This window comes from Poeciliopsis prolifica, unplaced genomic scaffold (assembly GCF_027474105.1).
Source record: "Poeciliopsis prolifica strain line A6 unplaced genomic scaffold, Auburn_PproV2 SCAFFOLD005, whole genome shotgun sequence".
Classification (NCBI taxonomy): Eukaryota; Metazoa; Chordata; class Actinopteri; order Cyprinodontiformes; family Poeciliidae; genus Poeciliopsis; species Poeciliopsis prolifica.
Window position 1 is genome coordinate 12,054,627 of NW_026562380.1, and position 18,793 is coordinate 12,073,419.

At 38.5% G+C, this 18,793-nt stretch overlaps 2 protein-coding genes across 2 annotated transcripts; one reads left to right on the plus strand and one right to left on the minus strand.

Annotated features, from left to right (window-relative positions):
• Nucleotides 1–14: 14 nt before the first annotated feature.
• cfap43 (cilia and flagella associated protein 43) lies at nt 15–16,860 on the plus strand. Its single transcript, XM_055029946.1, has 38 exons — nt 15–110; nt 218–471; nt 543–639; nt 1,760–1,927; nt 2,142–2,247; nt 2,401–2,536; nt 2,616–2,698; nt 2,771–2,902; nt 2,990–3,103; nt 3,205–3,282; nt 3,397–3,545; nt 3,673–3,776; nt 3,854–4,003; nt 4,496–4,650; nt 4,773–4,937; nt 6,131–6,261; nt 7,010–7,163; nt 7,400–7,495; nt 7,913–7,990; nt 8,881–8,988; nt 9,073–9,177; nt 9,268–9,384; nt 9,872–10,039; nt 10,930–11,136; nt 11,298–11,384; nt 11,588–11,668; nt 12,129–12,257; nt 12,376–12,495; nt 12,635–12,742; nt 12,933–13,019; nt 13,103–13,191; nt 13,269–13,476; nt 13,582–13,694; nt 14,240–14,405; nt 14,532–14,696; nt 15,660–15,740; nt 15,836–15,989; nt 16,581–16,860. Exons 1-38 carry the CDS (start codon nt 82–84, stop codon nt 16,754–16,756), a joined length of 4,848 nt encoding a protein of 1,615 aa, XP_054885921.1. The 5' UTR covers nt 15–81; the 3' UTR covers nt 16,757–16,860.
• Nucleotides 16,861–16,862: 2 nt separating this feature from the next.
• On the minus strand, nt 16,863–18,278 carry sfr1 (SWI5-dependent homologous recombination repair protein 1). Its single transcript, XM_055029947.1, has 3 exons — nt 18,010–18,278; nt 17,243–17,575; nt 16,863–17,157 (listed from the first exon to the last, which is right to left on the minus strand). Exons 1-3 carry the CDS (start codon nt 18,100–18,102, stop codon nt 16,969–16,971), a joined length of 615 nt encoding a protein of 204 aa, XP_054885922.1. The 5' UTR covers nt 18,103–18,278; the 3' UTR covers nt 16,863–16,968.
• Between the last annotated feature and the right edge of the window lie 515 nt (nt 18,279–18,793).

The window sequence follows — 18,793 nt, forward strand, 5'->3', positions numbered from 1 at the left end:
GCTATGGATACGAAACCACTTGTCTACGAATTCTTGAAAACTCGGACCTGTAGAAGCGCCCGGTCACATTCTTGAATTAAAATGAGCAAATTTGGAAGCTTAGACATAAGGTAAATTTCTTCGGTTTTATTACAACTTCATTCCTGAAGAAAACCGCCAGTTTCCTCTGTGCCCGGTATTGCTCATATAACTTCTCTGCTTTCTCACCCTCGGCTAGCTGGATTCAAGGATTTCCAAGAGACAACGTCGAGTTCGTGAGTAGTAATACAGTGTGTTACGCGTGCGGGGCTCACATATGCTTCCTGCACCTGGAGACAGAAAGACGGAGCGTGTTTCAGAGTCCTGGCAGTGGCGTCGGAGCGCTGACAACTGACTGCAGAAGCGGGACGTTTGCTTTCTCCGAGAGAGACCTGAATCCGTCTATATATGTGTACAACTTCCCGCAATTAGAACTGAAGAACGAACTGAAAGGTCGTTAGCTTTTATCCACATGTTGTCGCGAAACGTAGGCATTGTAGTAAACTTTGAGTGTTTTATTGCAGGGAATACGCCTCTGGACTATACATCTTTGACATTAAGTGATGGAGGGCCTTTTTTGGTCTCCTGCTCGTCGCTTCCTGACTACTCCATCACACTGTGGTAAGACACCAAAGTGGGTTTTTTTGTTTTTGACCCCAAAAGCGACTTTGAAATCACCTTCACGCCCACAAAAAAATCGCTCTATTGATATGAAAATCGGTCGTGACATCACACCCCAAAAATGTTTTCGAAATTTCTCAAGGGATTGCTTCAAACAGTTAGATTTCTGTCTCTCCCTCACATGACAGTTGGCAGAGAGCGAAGCTTCTCTTTAGAACTAGCATGACTGCCGGTTAGAACTTCAACATGGCGGAACGTTAGAACATGACAGAACGTTTTGGGCATTTAACCCAACCACTGTTCCCCATAGGATCAGTGTAGCCCTCTGAAATAAAGTTTACTGAAAATTTCAAAATAAAAGTGAATTGAAGACAGCCATCACATCGGGGGACGTTTTTTAAAAATTAATATCAAGAGCAGTCAAAAGTGTATTATACAATAACAGTAGAAAGTTTCCAGAGAGAATAATGGAAATGTGTCTTCCTGTCTACAATCAGAAAGCAGCTCTGGCTGCTTTCTGTACATGGTATATAGGAGACATATGGCTTTATTTCAACGCTGTTTTCCTTTTTGCTACTCTTCCATAGTGGTCAGATTTATGGACTGACCAACTAGTAGTTTTTCTATCAACGTCCCCCAGCTGATTCTTAGATTTCTGCAACTCCTACAAAATGAACATGTCTCTTGTCTTCTTCTCTGATTGAACCTTCTCTGATTGGACATTCCAAGCAGAATGTCCATGTTCTCCTGATTGATGCAGAGGTTCTATTTGGATACTCTGGCATTCTCCCATCTTTCAAAGGCATGGCTGCTGTGTTTGATGGTTACTCAAGTTGCCCTAGGTGTGAGTGTGTGCATGTGTGGTTGTTCTGTGTCTCTTACTGCACTGTCATAGATTGGATGCTGTAGGTATGCATCAGCTCCCATCTTGGGTGAATGGATAAGCAGGAATAAATGAGGGATGGATAGATGGATAGTGAAAGCAATTAGGTATTTTTCTGTCACTTTGTGTTGGTCTATCAATTTGTGGTTGCAACAAAAAATGAAATATGAATGAATGAGCACCTCATACACTTTAATGTTTATCCCAATAAGGCATTTATACTAATTCTGTGTACAGGAACTGGGAAAAGGCTGAGTTGATCTGTGTACAGCCTCAAGCCGGACGGGATGTCATTCATTTGGCGTTCAACCCCATGAATTGCTTCCAGCTTTGTGCTTTGGGCACCACAACCCTCACTGTTTGGAACATAGAGAGATGTGGGTCTTTCCATCTGTTGAAACCAAGGTAAAAAAAAAACATATATATATAAAAAAAACACACACAGAAATAATCTGTGAAATTCACCTATAAGTGGATTGTTCAGGAATATAACCAACATTATTTAGAGGTAACATAACACATGTATTTATAGTTGAAGTGGTAATCTTACAGAAAAATTGTCAAGAAGAAATATCAAGTTGTGATTTACATTTGTAGATTTACTTTTGTCCCATTGCAGAGCAATACAGCTTCCAGAAATCCCGGATTCCTCTTCAGAGAAACCAACTCTCACTTCCACAAAGGACCCAAATTGTATTTCTCAAATTCTGGCTGCCCTTTCAGAGGTCTCAAAAAATAAACCTTTTACCTGTGAAGTATTTCCCCACTGTTTAGAGAAAAGAAACATTTAACCACAACAGTTGAACCATTTGTTAGAATAAACTTTATCCAAACAAAACGACAAAATGTTGATTGCAACTCAACTTGTGTTCAAACAGCCTACGGCAGCCAGAGTAACACCATCTACCATATGCTGGACAGCCACATCACACCTTTGTGTGGGCTGCGCTGAAGGCTATGTCCTTCTTGTTGACCCTGAGAGCCTCTCTGTTTCTGCCCTTGTTGACCCTAATGGTAAACTAAATTGTACACAAGTCATAGTACCCCTGTTATTCACCTGAGTGGAATAATTTCCTGTTTCTTTTGTTTTTAGCTGCGGATGCAATTCCTGAGCTCAAAAACTTCTATTTTCAATCTCTAGCCATTTATAGCGATGGTCTTGTTGCAGTGGGAAAGGTATGCGGCATGAACACAAAACAACACAACATTCTCAAATAAAAGAACTTGAAATATTTTAATGTTTTTCAGGAGAGTGTGATGCACTGTCTGCAGACCAAAGGGACTCAGATCAGTATCACGCAAACTTGGGAGTTAGAGAGACCTGTTTCGACTGCAGTGGTCTCCCCCAACAACAGCACAGTGCTTCTGTTCACCAATACAGTAAGCACCTAAATGTGGTTTAATCTTCATGTGGTATTCCATTGAGCTTTACATACTAGCTAAATGTGAATTTGGTCAATCTTTCAGGGGCAGTTCTATGTGCTGAATGCAAAAAAGTCAAACCAGATTGAGAAGGTCTTGGATATTCTCAGTGGCGACTTTTTGACAGCTGCTTTGTTTTCTGACAAGAACATTTGTGTGGTAAAGTATTTAAGTTGCCTGTAAATCTGGCTACAGTGTGTCGTTATAGCCTATATAATTTAGCTGTGAGCTGTTGTGTTTACATTTCCACTGACTTGTAGTCATTAAGGGATAGTGGCGTTCTGCAGCTGTGGTCCTCCAATGGCACCTACCTCACCTCCCTCTCCCTAGAAGCAGAGGTAAGATCGACATCGAGTAAAACTAAGGATTCCACAAGCGTATTAAATATCTTCAGATTTGTCAGAGCATAATTAAATGACAACAGTGTATCGAGATAATTTACGTCTGTTTAGGTGACAAACATCACCTGCTCTCCCATTGCACATTACGCCGCTCTTGGAACAGCATCAGGAAAAATCCTTTTCGTTGACTTGAACTATGAGAAGCAGCTTCGACTGGTGCATCAGGTTTATCTCTACCACACTGCTGTGGATCATCTAGTGCAAGTATCCTCCATCGCTGAAAGAGCATCAACTTTCAAATGTCTCGTGACACATAAATGCATTAAGCTTAAGAGAGAAGCTTTTAGTTTTGGGTCACGATAATAAAACCGAGACGTCATTTTACAGTTTTGATCAAGAAGGGCGCTACCTTTTCTGCAGTGGACTGGATTCACATGTTTTTGTAATCGATGGAAGGCCATCAGCAAAGTTTTCAGTTGTGGGATACGTTGGTAAGAATATGTTTCAAAGACTCATGTGAGAATTCTTGAGCTTTATTACAAACAATCCTGTATGTGTTCTTCTCCAGAGGTTCCTGGCAGAATTTTGTCACTTTCCACACAATGCGCCAGCCGTGGTGAGGATGTGAAAGTTCTTGCACTCTGTGCTTCACAAGAGGAGAAAAAGGATGAGGGGAGCTTGCTGCTGATATTTTTTCTACCTTTCAAGGGCCTTGGAGGTAAAAAGCACATTGGTTACATACAAGCTGTAGTAAAAAAACAAAAACACCAAACAGCAATCTTGTCTCTTTCACATAAAGTCATGGAGCCACAAATCTAGATTCACTATGTGAGAAGACGAATCAAAGCACAGGACACATTTATCAGGTCAAAAGCAGCTGATTAATCATCTCATGAGAAATGTGTGGGTTGATTTAGCAGACCTTAAAGGAATTTCTCTCTGCCCTTTCATGTTTTTGTGTAAAAGCCTTGAGTTCTTGGTTTAAAAAAAAAAAACTTTACAAATTGATGCCCGTGATTTGGGTATTTTAAAAACACCCTTGTTTGAAGAACCGACACCTAAACTTCTGAATGACACAGCAGTTTAAGCTTAGTACCAGAGCAATGACTTGCAATAAATATGATTCAGAATAAATAAATGTGGCTAATATTTTCTGTGGTGCTATCTTTATTGCTAAACCTGATATTGTTGTGCTTCTGCTCACCTTTAGGTTTTTTTACTGTAGAAAGGAATGGTTGTCTGAACATTCCCAGAGTAACGAGACTCAAAGTGCAAGTTCCACTGACTTCTTGCATTCTTGGCGTCGGTGAGGCCTTTGGTTATTGCCACAGAAAAAAATCTCTTCAGCGATTTCAGTTTCCAGAGGTTTGATCCCAAATGATATTTTCCTTGCGTCTCTATAAGTTAGGAATTGTGCCTAAACTTAGGTACGATTCCTTACACTAATTGGAATTAAACTATTTTCTGACCCCTTTTTGTTGACTTAGGACTCATTTGGTTTCATCAGCAAAAAGAGGGTCCAACTAACCCCAAAGGATGAAGTTAATATTCAGCTGCCCGGCCGTGCCACTCTCCTTTTGTCTCCTGACAGTATGTTGCTCGCCTCTGTGGGACGACAAGGCATACTACAGATCAGACCAACCTCCTCCATGGTAAGTGGTCACTTTGTTTGTATTTTATCCCATCATCTGCAGTTGATAATTTATTCATACCTCTCAACTTGTTCACATTTTCTGTTACAATCAGGTTTCATTCTATCGCACTGTGATTTTATTTGTCAGGATACAAACTTGTGAAGCAGAAGGTAAATGATGCATTGTGTAGTGGCGATTATTTGCCAAACCAAACATCCAATACAAGTTCCATCAAGCCACTACAAAGGCACTGGGGTCAAGTTTCTGTATGCAGGCAACAGAAAGTTCAATGTCCAAAATTGTTGATTGTTCTGGATGATTTATTTTCCTATTTCAGCAAACAATTACAGAGTTCAGACTTTCCTTTATTCTCATGCTACCTCTCTTACTCTGGTAAAAACGATAGGCCCCAAACCCAAATGCCTGCTAGTCTTTTACCAGGCCCCCTAAACGACTGACCCATATTTCTTCCTGTCTTACTTAGAAAGAATAAATAAGAAAAATAATAAAACAAAAAAAAGTAAAATCAACAGTTATTAATCTGCAATTATACAAAAAAAAAAGAAATTTAAGAATAAACTAACAAAATTCAAATGGATAAAGAAATAAAGAATAAATAGCTCCAACACATTTTTTTTCTTTCTTTCTTTTTTTTTCTTTTTTTTTTTTTTTTTACAAATTAAACTTAAAATAGCAATTAAACTTAAAATAGCATGTGTAGTCAGAGAAGGTGGTTTAGTAAAGAAATCCAGAGGTGTTATGTTCAATCCAGAGTCCATAAAATGAACAAACTATGGCATATATGCAAACCTGTCAAGACGTAGCTGTCCTCCTGAACTTATAGATCAGGTAAGAAGAAGCTTTATTAATGAGATCAGGAGCAATAGGGCCATGCTGCTGGAGGATCCACAGCTTAAGACGACTTTATAAATATAGTCTCTGTGAAAAGGGCAAAGAAAAAGACTGTGTTTAAAGAAATCCTTATTAAGTACTTAATATGAGTCATGTTTGATGTATAGATCAATTTTAGAACTTAAAGTAGTTGCCAGAAAGTACATAATCATTTCCTTTGAGTTCACGACAAAGTATTAGTTTGTGCGTGTCTAAAGTAAACTTTTAATATGAATATATTTGCAATATATACATTGATATTTCTTACTCAAATATTATTCCAAAGTGCCACAGATATAACACTGCTGATGTGCCTGCAGGAGCTCTGCTGTGAGCTGCGGTGTCATTCAAGACGCCTCGGTGGAATTCGCAGTGTGTCCTTCTCCACAGACAGTCACACAGTCGTTACTACTGGCGCAGACGATGGCTCCCTCCTCTGCTCTAAGATCAAGTAAAGCACCACCCAGGACACATGCTCATTTTGTGCACAACTGTGAACAGTAGGGGGCGTCCTTGCTTGCATAAGGAAGTCACACCTGCAGTTTGATGTAGCTTTTAATAAACGGTGCCTTTTCCATCAATGGTGCAGGACAGCAGTAAAAACAAAATGACTTAAGCTCCAGTGGGTGGTATTATGAGGTTATAAAGAAACTATGAGCTGAAGGTGTGGAAAAACAAAGACTTACTGTAGTAAAAGTCACATTCTGGCTCTGAAAATCTTCCCACTCAGATTCCACATCTGCCTGCTCTGTCCACTCACACGCACGCAGTAGTTTCAGATTTCAAAACATTGTGATCATAAGCACTATTCTTGATATGTTAGTGGTATTTCATGATGCGTCTGATTTTCTGTAACATTTGATAAATGCTTGAAAAAAAGTGTAGAGAAAATCTCACTTCAAACATGATTAAAACATAACTAAGTTACAGTTATGCATGTTTTATTAATCTAATATAAAGTTACTGAATAATTTACTGAAATGTTATTCATAAAAATTTGTCTCATTACTTTTAAAGATAATTTATCGCTAATTATGAAGTGATTCATTTTATTAAGTGTTATGCTGTGAAATGAAATAAGTATAACGTTAACTCAAATCTGAGGTAATTGAAATGTATACTTTAATGTAATAATATTGCCTTATTGAAACTACTCTGACGTACTAATTTGCTTATTTATTTCTTATCCCTTCCCACAGAATTGAAGATGCAATTATGTCTTCTTTCAAAAACCATGAGATTAGGGCTCAGTCCTTAAGGACCTCATTCATTTCTGAAAATCCCAGCCTGATTAACTTACCTAGCTTGATCCAGGAGACTCCAGTTAGTGGCGAGAAATCAGAGGAAACTGAGGTGAAACTGTCTGTGTTATAATGCTTTTTCTCTTTGAAGTATTATTTTGAATCAAATTGTCCTTAAATTCCAGCACTTCTGGTGTCTAGCATAATACTCCAGCTTTATCAGTAATTTTTTTCCCCACTTCTAATATTGATATGTAATGGTAGCTAATTAATTAAAAATGGTCTATATGTAATGTCCCTAATCATTTGCAAATATTCAAAACCAAGTTTACTTCTTATGCTTTACAGTTGAGCCCCACAGCATCAGTTGATGTGACAGAGGAAGATGAGCATGATCTCCCCCCTGCTTCAAACCCTACGTGGTTGGAGAAAAGAGATACAGAAGTGAGTGATTAGCTCTTGTATTTGTGGCTATGACAGGGTGAAAATATGCATAGTTATTTATCTTGTTTCATAATATTCCAGGCGGTGGTTTACAAGAGGGTTCTGCTCCACTTTGTGTGTGGAAGTAATTTCAGAAAGAGCAATTATTGTTGGCACCAAGTTGCTTTTTGCAGATGTTTGATTTATTGTTGCTTACAGAAACAAGTAATTGCAACATCTGGTTAACGGCATTAACCAGATGTTTACACCTGTTGGCACCTTTCCACATGACAAAGGCTTGGCATGAAGATGAGCTGATAATAAACGTGTGGGAGGTCTCTACTACACCTGATGTGGGGACGGTGGAAAGATTCTTCTCACTTTGTGTGTTTTCAAGGCAATTTTACCTTCATGTTTGTCTTTATTTTTTTAAAACAGATAGATAAGGAGGATGAAATAAACTATGCTGAACAAAAGAAAAACATAAGAGAAACCATGAAAGAGTTACGGGAGATTGTAAGTAGGCTTTTATAATTTGCTTGGAATTACAGTTTGTCCGCATGGTTTAATAAACAGTCAACAGGAAAAAATGTCACTGCAGACTAACATGAGAAACTGTCATTAACACTAAAATTACAACTTTAGTTTAAAAAAATCATTATGCCACGCAGCTTTTAGTTTTAGTTTTTTTCCCATAATGTTTTGTTCCTTTGTAATTATTTACTATTTTTGCCATTGACACATCATAAAAAAAAGGGAATCAGACTTTTGCTGCCTAGTGCCATTTTTCATTTTTCTTCATAGTATGAATTGCTGTTTCCTTTTTAGGATAATTAGTTTTTTCCTTTTTCTTAGGACCACAGCACTGAAGAGAAAAATGTGCTGCAGGTTGTAGATAGAGATCGTACTTTTACATCCATCAGCATCGTGTTATACCCAACTTGGTTAATGTCAAGTTGTCATAACAAAGACATTTTGAATAATGTCAACTTTGTATTAAAAGTGTCATGATTTACCGAATGGCACTTTAAAACAACAGTCATAAATATTCATGAAGACTCATTTGTGTTCATGAGGGGTGTTATGTCATGTTTATTACGGTGTCATGACAGTCTTATTCACAACCCGTCAAATAAGCATATGTCCAAAACATTTATGTGATTTTTACTCTATTCAGTATTCTAAATAACCGATGTTGGGTTACGTGATAACAGTTAAAAAAGAAAAAGACTTTCAAAAAAAAGGGTAAAAATGAGAGATTTTTACCCTTTTTTTTAACTGATGTCTGAACCGATGATATGCTGTAACTCTACAAGCATCTTTTTAAAATTTCTAAACGAATCTGAATTTGGATTGAATTCTTCTGTAAAGAGGTATGTGCAACATGTGCTTTTGTTTGTGGTCAGGTTCAGAAAATGATGCTTGAGAATGAAACCCTCCCAATAAAAATGTTTAACTTAGATGTGGAGGAGCAGAAGAGAATGGACGCCAGGGTGGAGGAGGCAGCTCAGAAGGTATTGAAAGCTCAAGTAAACATTACCGCCATCGACCTTAAATTATTCCTTACAATGATCTTTTACCGCTGCTCCACTGCACAGGTGAAGGCCGAAATTGAGCAGGGCATTCTAGAAAAGCAGTACCAAAGAGACGTCCTGAAGAGAGAATGCTGGGATTGTTTTCTGATCAAACCCCGGAGTATCAATGTAAAGTGGTTCAGTGGCAAGCTTTTAATAAAGAAGACTACTTTTTTTTTAATCAATTAATTTTGAATTATGTGTGGCTGTCATCCACAGGCATTCCACTCTAAGTTAGCTGTGCAGAACTATCCCCTCAAAGCGCGAACAGAGAAGGAGTTGGAGGACATCCGCAGGGTTCAAAACATGAGGATGATTGAAAAATCTGCAGGCAAAGTGAATAAAACTGGTGGTTTAAATTCTGATTGACGAAGCAAAGTAATGCACATGTGATGAGTTAAAAGTAATTAGATCCATGTTTACTCTTGTGGGTGTGCAGGAGGAATGCAGCAATGTGATGTTTTATGAAAGCAGTAGCGGGGAAATGTCAAATTTTTTATCTTTATTCCCTTGTGGAAATCTATATCAGGACAAAACCATCTAAGTCTAAACAAGTTTACTTCTGAAAACACTACTGGTTGTTTGAAATCACAGTCTTTCCTCTGAACTTTCCCCACTGCAGCCCTCTTTAAATACTTGAACACGCGCCAGCCCAGCGCTGTTGAAATGTTTTCAGATTTATAGCCGTGTGGCTGAAAGCAGGCTGCTGCAATGATTTTCTCAACTGCAATATTCTTTGGATATAGTTTATAATCTTCTGGCCACAGATTCGGCGCTCATGTTTTCCTCCATCATTTGTTGTGCCCGCAATTTCAACCTACAGCTGATCGGCCTGAAGAAGAGCAGCAGTGAACCGGAGGAAGACCATATGGAAGAGAGTGCAGACAGTGTAGGACTCGCAGCTCTGTTAGCCCAGGCCAACACTTACCTCTACGACCAGTTCAGCATGCAAACTGTCGAACAGCGGATCAACCAGATCATACTGTTACAGGTGGGAGCCTGTCGAAGCTCTGTAAAATGGTGACTACTGCTCATTTAGATTCTGATGGGTTCCAAAACCAGAACCCAAAACACACACTCAAAAAGCAAAAAAAAAAAAAAAAAAAAGGACAAGTTATTTATTCAAACTGTATGAAAAAACACATAATTGTTTTTCCTCTCTTATTCAGACAGTTTTTTTCTCTTTTTGTTTTAAGTTAGTTAAGTAACTGAAATTATTTACTTTAGCTAAAGCCAGAATACCAAGAGTGTTTTCTTTTTACGTTTTCATATATTCGTATTTTATAGTGTGACCAAACAGTTTTGGAGTACTACCACAAGATTCTCACAATATATTTGAGTCATTACATTATACATAACTGAGTACGGTTTATACTCAGTCATAAGTGTCTTATTCTGTAGAAAAACCTTGGTTTTGTTGTCTTCCATCCACTTTAATTGCAATTAATTTGGTTGTATGGATCATTTATTTGGAAAACCAATTTGAACCCAGGATTTACTTTCCTGCCAGGTCTCTTGTCTTTCTTTATTATGTGCATAGTATTATTTCATCATCTTACTAGGTATGTTTTGTAAAGTGCACTAATCCATCCTTTAACATAAATACACGATACTGCCGCCCCCTGTGATGTTGTTGCTGGTTTTTTCAGACATAAGGATGTTAAGGATTTGTTTACCACCTTTTTTCTGTGGTTAATATACATTTTCTTTCTTTGAAAAAGCAGCACCTGTCTTGTTCCTGGACTAATTAGACGTTCACTTGTTGTATATACCGCACACAGTCTGGTTTCAACAAGAAGTCAAGGATGCAAATTTAGTTTTGTTATTGTTTTTGTCCCAGACTTAATTAATAATGAATTTTTCTCTCACTTCTGAATGCAGGATTTGATTTATGGTATCAGGATGGCGTTTAACTCCGACTTTGAAGCCCTGTTCAAGCGAAAACTTAAAGAGATCAAACTTGTGGTGGACATGAACAAAAACATCAGGGACATTATGCTGGAGCTGGCCATCAAGCAGACACTGTGGGAGCCCAGCCTGACCGACATGGAGTGGCCAGAGAGGCTATTCATCGTGGAGGACTCTGAGGTCACTGTCCTCATGAAATGTCCTAGCAGTGGACATGGTTCATGTAAACTTCAACCAAGCACGAGTGAATGTGGAAGTGCTCTGTGGTTTGTTTGTTTGTTTTGTGGGCTGAGATGTGAACTTGTGTGTAATTGTGAGACGTTGCCTTTGTCCAACTTCAGATTAAAGCAGAGAAATACCTCACCCCGGAGCAGAAGGCAGAGGAGGAGAGGCTTAGGTTGGAGAGGGAGGCGCGCCTGGCTGCACACGTATGCTGTCATGATAAACATTTGAGCTTTTTGCTAATTCTTTGCCGTTGTCTATGAATTCCACCCTTTTATCCGCCTTGTTCAGAGAAGTGGTTTCAGTTTACAACTGTGTGTGCGATTTACAAATCTATAAAGTAAGTAAATGATTGTGATTAAAAGGTTAGTTGAACTCTGTTGAGGGAGGGATGCTTGTCCTGTTGCAGAAAGACGACAGCAGAGAGAGAGCTCTGAATGACATGATGGGCGGAGTCCTGGAAGTGAAAAAAGTGGACATTTTAAAAGTGGTAAATATTTAAATATCCTGTTCACATAATAAAATTTAAATTGAATGATTGCTCAATGTAAAGCATATCTTGCAAGATAACATGCTATTTTTTCATAGTGTAACGCCTTCCCTAACTTAATCAGTTTATTTAGAAAACATTGAAGAATTATGTCTAACAGAAAACTGTGAAGGCTTTGACCGTCAAACTGTCATTCAACCTTTTTTTTGTACAAATTTTTTTTTAAAAAAGAAAACATTACATCTCGATTGAAACCGATTGAATTATATCTTAAACCTACGTTAATATCTTAGTTTAAACATATCAGCAGAACTGAACGTCACTCTAAATAATATTCTTTTAAGTATTTTCTTTTGGCTAGAACAGTTAAATTTTTTTATTATTTATTATTAGGCAGTGCCAGTAGAATCAGACCAAACAGCATGAGTAGCCCACAGTTTGTTTTGGTTTCACTCCACAGGAAATATATCCTCCTGACTTTTCCTTGACCAAGCCTCCCATTCAGTGGAGTGAAGATGAGAAGAAAGCCTTCAAAGAATACGAAAAGAACGTTAGAGATCTCAATGAGGAGAAGGAGTTATATAAACGGGTAAATAAAAAAAGGGGTGATAAAAGGTTCCGTTTGTGTGGGGTTTTTTTTTTGTTATTTTATTGCCAAAATATTGCTGCGGATTGGTGTTAAGCATGTGTGAACCTTGGCTTTGCAGGGATTGGAATTTGAGATGAAAAAGCTGCAGGAAATCATCAAAGAGTCAACAGACAAGTTTGATGAGTCACTCACAAAGCTGTTTGAGAAGAAATTAAAGTTCACAGCTGCTATATATCAGGTAACGCACATTAAATCGCAAACGTGTGGCATTCATATGTATTTGGATCTCTAAATAAAGTCCAATGAAACCATTTACTTTTAAAAAATTCACCTTGTGCTGATTTGTTGTTTCGCATCGGTTTGGGTGTGTCTTACAGGAAGAGCTGAAGATCAGCTATCTTGCCGAATCAGTGCACACGATCGAGGCGATGAACCATCAAGAGCGTGAGCTCAAGCTCAAACTTGAACAACTGCTGGCACAAAAGGTTACAAATGTTGGGCACACTCTTTCTGCAGGCGTTTATTAATTATCGAAACTAGATTCAGGCTGTAGAAATTGGCGTGCATTCCAGTACAGCGCCTTACCATCTCAAAACACAATTTGACAAAGTGATGTGAAGCAACAGGTACATGTGTCGGGCTGACTGGCCAGAACTGCACATTTTTTTCTGACAGGTAAACACAGAGAAAGACTTGAGTGGATACAAGGACACGGTGGAACAGTTTGAGTTCGAGTATGAGAACATTGTAGCTGAAGACAAAGTAAGCGCACTGATAAAATACACACAAAAAAGAAAACATGGTTTGTGTAAGAGATAAATACAATTTTGTTTCATCACCCAAAGAATCTCGACAAAGAATTCAGGAAAGAGTTTGCTGATCTACCAAAGTTTCTGATTGATCAACTTTACAAACAGTTCAAGCGTAGACCCAGGTTTGTGAACCATTTCCATGCAGCAGTTGTTTAACGCCGGTTGTTTTTAAAGCTCGGACTGTCACGACTGTCACCAGGGTTCAAAGGTTACGGGGGCTGTCTATGGATGCTGCCAACATTTTCAAGCCGCAACGTCTCAACGTTCCCGCTCCTGATGGACTCAGCCAAATACTCGCCGCCATGGAGGAGATGGACGCTCCAGAGAACATGCCAAAAGGACTGACCCTGCCCTTCTGGGAGAGATTTTGTGTTGTGCGCAAAACAAAAGTAGAGAGCGAACAAAAGGTAATACAAAGAAAATGACATGTCCACCATCCATGTGCATTCATTTTATATTTACATATTTTATTCCCTGACAGTTTGTTAATTTCTTTGCGTTTTGTTTTACAGATAAAAGTGCACGCTTTGGAGCTGGCTGAGATGCAGGCCTTCCTGCAGAGACGGATAGATGAAGATAATGCTGCCCAAGAAGAAATTAAGCAGCACTTTGAAGATCTCCGAAGGTACGACCCAGAACTTCTGACTCGACAATCTGTTTCAATCAGACCAGTTAAGTTGGGAAAATAAATACTGAGTTTGGAAAATAAGTATTTACTTTAGAACTTGTATTTACGTCCAAGTAGGTGAATACTTGGAAAATTATTCACTAAATACTTTTCTAAATACTTAATGTGGATCTAAATATTTTGTGTTCAAACTAAACAAAATATTTAGCTTAAATGTAAATATTTTGTTTAGTTTATAACTAAATATTTAACTTCTTTCACAAATTTTTAACTTGATATCTAAATGTTTGTCAACTAGATATGACATATTTAGCCTGTGGATTAAATATATTCAGTTTGTAACTAACATTTAAAAATGTGTAAATAACATGGCAAAAGAAATGAAAAAATAAACACCCACTTTTTTTCTCTCTGACAGACTAAATAAACCAAAAGACTTTTACTGGCACCCCACAAGAAATGCTTGAAAACGCATGAAGACATTAAGTGAGAAAAATGTTGTTGATAATGCTATGGTGGTTTCTGATGTCATGTTTCTGCAGCCTGAGGAGCAGGAGGGACCAGTATCTCATGGACCCAATGATCCAGGTTGTCCTGCCACAGGGACAGGTGGAGACGTCCACCTTAGATCTGACAGCTGAAAAAGCTGAGACTGACTTCATCCTTCTCGACAGAAAGGTGGTGGACGAAGTCAAAGAGAAGATCATGGTCTGTCTTTCCCGTCAAATGTCTTTATAAAACATCAAAATGGGAATAAGAGAAATTTTACTAACGTTAAAATAGTAATAAAGCAATACAAGTTGTCTTTCAAATTCTTATTGCCTGTGTTATCAGAGAGTTGCAGAGCAGAAGATAACCTACATGGAGGCACACGGCGCGGTCCGTAAAGAAATAATCCAGCTGGAGTGGGAGCACCGTGTGTTGGACAAGAAGATAGAGGACCTACATGAAAAGAAGAAAGAGATCAAGATGCTTCGACTCTCAAAGGAAGATTTGGAAGTAATCTAGTTTATAATCATAATTCTGTTTTTGAAGTCCTGGGAAACTGTGATTTGCTCTTTCACGACGTCTGGAATGTTTTTTTCTGCCGCGTTAATTATATGGCTCAGACGATTCAGCATCAGGTTTAAATAATAACATGAAGAAGAAAAAAAAAGAGGGGAAAAAAAAATCTACATATGGGGCGAAACATTTATCCAGTGTGCATGCCTGGCCAAATTTCTCCCTGTGTTATCCAGGCAGGTATTTTGGTTTTGGCATGGAAAGATGTTTTGCAAGCAGAAAATTGTTACCATCTCCCAGCACAGATGGATTATCTTTTATAGAAAACTCACACCCTCTTCTTTCAACCTCCCCACCCTCTTTGCCTTTTCAGCATTTAAACATCTTATCGAAGATGTCGTGTGTGGATAGAGGTTTTTACATCTCCTCCTCTTCCAAATTTATTTTTATTTCGTTCAGTCCTAAAATTCTTCACGTCCTTCTTTTCCCCCCCAAGAGTTTAAGCCAAAAACTGCAGCTTAATTAAATCCATGCCAAATAACTAACAGGATAATTGTTTACTCTAGAATAGATGTTTACCCTTGTTTTACTAAAACAATAGATTTCACTAGTAATTTTAAACCTACATTAGATTTTGGAAAAGAAAGCAGAGCAACTAAATTATCTGTTACAGTTTAACAAAGCATTGCATGTGAATTCCCTCACTTTAATGCCAGTTTCCTTTGGCAGAAGGCTTATGTTGCTCTGCCGCTGGTAGCTTCCTGACATTGTTAAAGCTCATAAACCATGCAGGAAGAAAGCTGTGAATATAAATAATCCATTCTTGTCATTAAAAATATTTTATGATTAAAGATTTGGGGACATTAGCTTGGAAATTTTTGCTCTAAACTTAGAAAAAACACCATTTGTAATTCATTTGTACAAATTAACCGTCTCCTTTTTTTTTTTGTTTGTTTTCAGTATCTCAGCATGAAGGATCCGAAGGCTCACGAGTTGGATAAAATTTCTAAGTTGGAGAAAAGTATTGCTTTCATGAAACGGGTAACAACCTGAACATGTCTTAGCACAACGTTTGAAGTTTGAACCGCAAAAGCCAGCAACATCTTATGAGTAATGCACGCTGCTCTCTATTTCAGACCCATAAAAGGGCCATTCATCGGCGAATGAAAAAGGTAAAACAGATCAACAAAAAGATATCAATGGTAGGAGAGAGCAGTTCTGGTATACAGAAGGATCTTCCTGAGATGCAGGCTTCTGTGGCAGAGCTGAGACACATTTATGAAGCCTCAGGTAAATGAAAACAGATCTACAGACACACCTCAATAATCTAGAATGTCCTTGAAATGTGTGCAGAGTGCAGCATGGAGGCGCTGCTGAATCCCCCTCAATTGCTAAAATGAACTTTGCTTCACAAACTTATTCAACTTTCCATTCAACTTCAGTTAACCAGTCAAGTTAACACAACATTGATAAAAGCGAGTGTTTTTAGCTATGATCTTTAGGCTTGCCTCACTAGTGTTGAGTTAATACCTGCTGGACATTTGTCAGGTCAGCAGTCTTACTCATGACAGTGTAGTTGCTAACATGGCCATGTTATAACAAATCTGTCTGTAAAGTATCATTTTATTGAACTTATGTGACACATTGGAATTTGGGTTTTCTGCATGTATAAAACATAATAAAGTCAACATAAATTGTTGAAATGTATCAGTCTGTATGAAGGCAATTGATACATTTTTTTTTGTAAATTTTAGTTTTTTAACAGATCAATACATGTTTTGATGATATTCTGACTTAACTGAGTTGGCCATTAACTAAGTACTCTGCAAAAGGGACTTTCCTCCTGTTTCAGCTTTTAATGAGGTTCTTTTGCCGTTTCAGCTACCGAGGCAAATGAGGCAGCGGAAAGAGAAGAGCGCTACCTGGAGATTGTTCAAAGGCGCAACCTGAGGGACCTCGCCAGGGCTAAGTCGGACGAACTGGACCTCCTCCGGAAAGAAGTTGAGCGTCTGGAAAGGAGGAATTTTCCCTCACTCGATCAGCTGAAATACAGCTAATGCCCAACAAGTTTATTTATTTATACATTGATTTGCTAACAACTAATGAACAACAAGTTTATTTATTTATACATTGATTTGCTAACAGAATATTTAGTGTTTTTTTTTTTTTTTTTTTTTTGCTGTGAACAAGAACAAGCTCAAAGAATAAATAAGATGAATTGTGTTAACTCTTTTCTGTGGTCCTTGATGGACTTAAGATACTTCTGGCATTATGTAGTGAAGTTTCCCTCTGGACGGTCAAAGCACAGAATGCTATCATCCAGACCAAAGAGGTCAATGAGCTCGGACAGGTCGGCCTTCCTTCCGTCTATGGGGAACTCTGACTGCAGCTCATACAGAGCAGCCTGAGCACAACTGCGCCACTTGTCAATCAACGTTTGGAGCTGCGTCAAATCATTCTGAGGAGGAAGACACACACACATATTACCTTTTTCAGTCCAAGTGATAAACCTGGTTGAAGATATTTGGTGACTTTACTGATACCTTGCTTCTGTACATTTTCACCATCTTGAGTCGACGCAGTGTCTCTGTTTTCTCCTTTACTTCCTTCCTCAGCTGTAGAGCTAAATCTCCTGAGGACATGAGTGATGGCTGGGGAGGAAGTGAGGGCAACCTCTCCCTGCCCAGCTTCACCTCAGTCCCGTTTGCATCCACAGTGTGGACAGCGATAGTCTCCTGGGAGTCTGCTGGAGCATGCGGGCCATCTTCCTCCTCACCGTCAACACAAAGGCGCTTGGCCACAGAAATGGGGGAGATGAAGGAGCGCCGCGTTCTCTTCAGCCTTTCCCTTAGGGAGGCACTCAGCCCGGAATGAAGCTGGGGAGTGGCAGTGGGAATCACACCAAACAACACAGGTAAATGATAATTAATATGGGAGCATGTGTTTTGTACAAAACGTCAAAGAATTTCCTCAGACATGGAGATAAAATGGATGAATAGATGGACAAACAGATGAGTGATAGATAGATAGATAGATAGATAGATAGATAGATAGATAGATAGATAGATAGATAGATAGATAGATAGATAGATAGATAGATAGATAGATAGATAGATAGATAGATAGATAGATCTGAAACAGACATGGAAAACAAATACTTTCCACACTATTATTATATTCCATATTTATCCACACACCTACAATTCATTCTTTACTTTTTCAAACTTCAAGAGACTGAAAACTTGTTTGCTTGATCCCAAGTTGTGTTAAGGGTGAAGTGATGCATTTAATAAAAGTCAACAACACTCACCTTCTCTTCTTTAAACTCAGAGGGGCTTGACTCCACTGAACAAGGTGATGAAGACCCACATGACAGTTTGGCTGCTTTCGGTGTGATCTCCATTAGTCAAAATCACTTTGACTCATGTGAACTCTTTCACCAATGCAGTGCAAGTCAGCTGCGTTTGCAACATTAAGTTTGCGAGTTGGAGCTTTTATATACAAAGTCTTTTAAAAAAACACAAAAATACAGCACTTTCTTTTGAACACCCACCGAAGACTCGACTCTGTCTTTCCGTATTTTTGCGGCGCACTGCCTTCAACGGCAGTGATTGGACAGAATTTGATTACGGTCAGCCGAACGGCATCCTGGGAGTTGTGGTTTATTTTTATCTATCTTAGAAGTGCCTGAAAATGACACGTGTTCGCGGGTTTTGTGAGACGTTTGTTGTGTTTACATGTCCTCTTCGCTGTTTCTTACTTGTACTGCGTTAAGTCACTACTGCCTTGGTGTTATTTGTTACCGCCCAGAAGGCAAATTTACCTACATGACGTAAAAAAGGCTTTTTGGCCTCTAAGCTCTTGTTTTAGCTTCAGATCACATTTAGACCAAAACCACTCAAAAATTACTATTAGATCTTGTCTTGTTCTGCTTTACAAACTTTTATTTATTCTGCACTGCACTGTCACCACTAACTTTTTCAGTCAGGTGCAGTACCATAATATTTAGGGCCCTCCAATGTTTTTAAAATTATGATGTGTTATGATTTTAACACAACATGGAGCACCAAATAGAGACATTCAAGTCATACTTG

Bases quoted from the DNA above. Each gene is read 5' to 3' on its own strand.
- cfap43 (XM_055029946.1), top strand. From the start codon at position 82: ATGAGCAAATTTGGAAGCTTAGACATAAG. The intron at 11,137-11,297 runs GTCACTGTCCTC...GTCCAACTTCAG, and splicing joins TCATCGTGGAGGACTCTGAG to ATTAAAGCAGAGAAATACCT. The intron at 12,258-12,375 runs GTAAATAAAAAA...TTGGCTTTGCAG, and splicing joins AGAAGGAGTTATATAAACGG to GGATTGGAATTTGAGATGAA.
- sfr1 (XM_055029947.1), bottom strand. From the start codon at position 18,102: ATGGAGATCACACCGAAAGCAGCCAAACTGTCATGTGGGTCTTCATCA. The intron at 17,576-18,009 runs GTGAGTGTTGTT...GCCACTCCCCAG, and splicing joins CTGAGTTTAAAGAAGAGAAG to CTTCATTCCGGGCTGAGTGC. The intron at 17,158-17,242 runs GTATCAGTAAAG...CTTCCTCCTCAG, and splicing joins TGAAAATGTACAGAAGCAAG to AATGATTTGACGCAGCTCCA.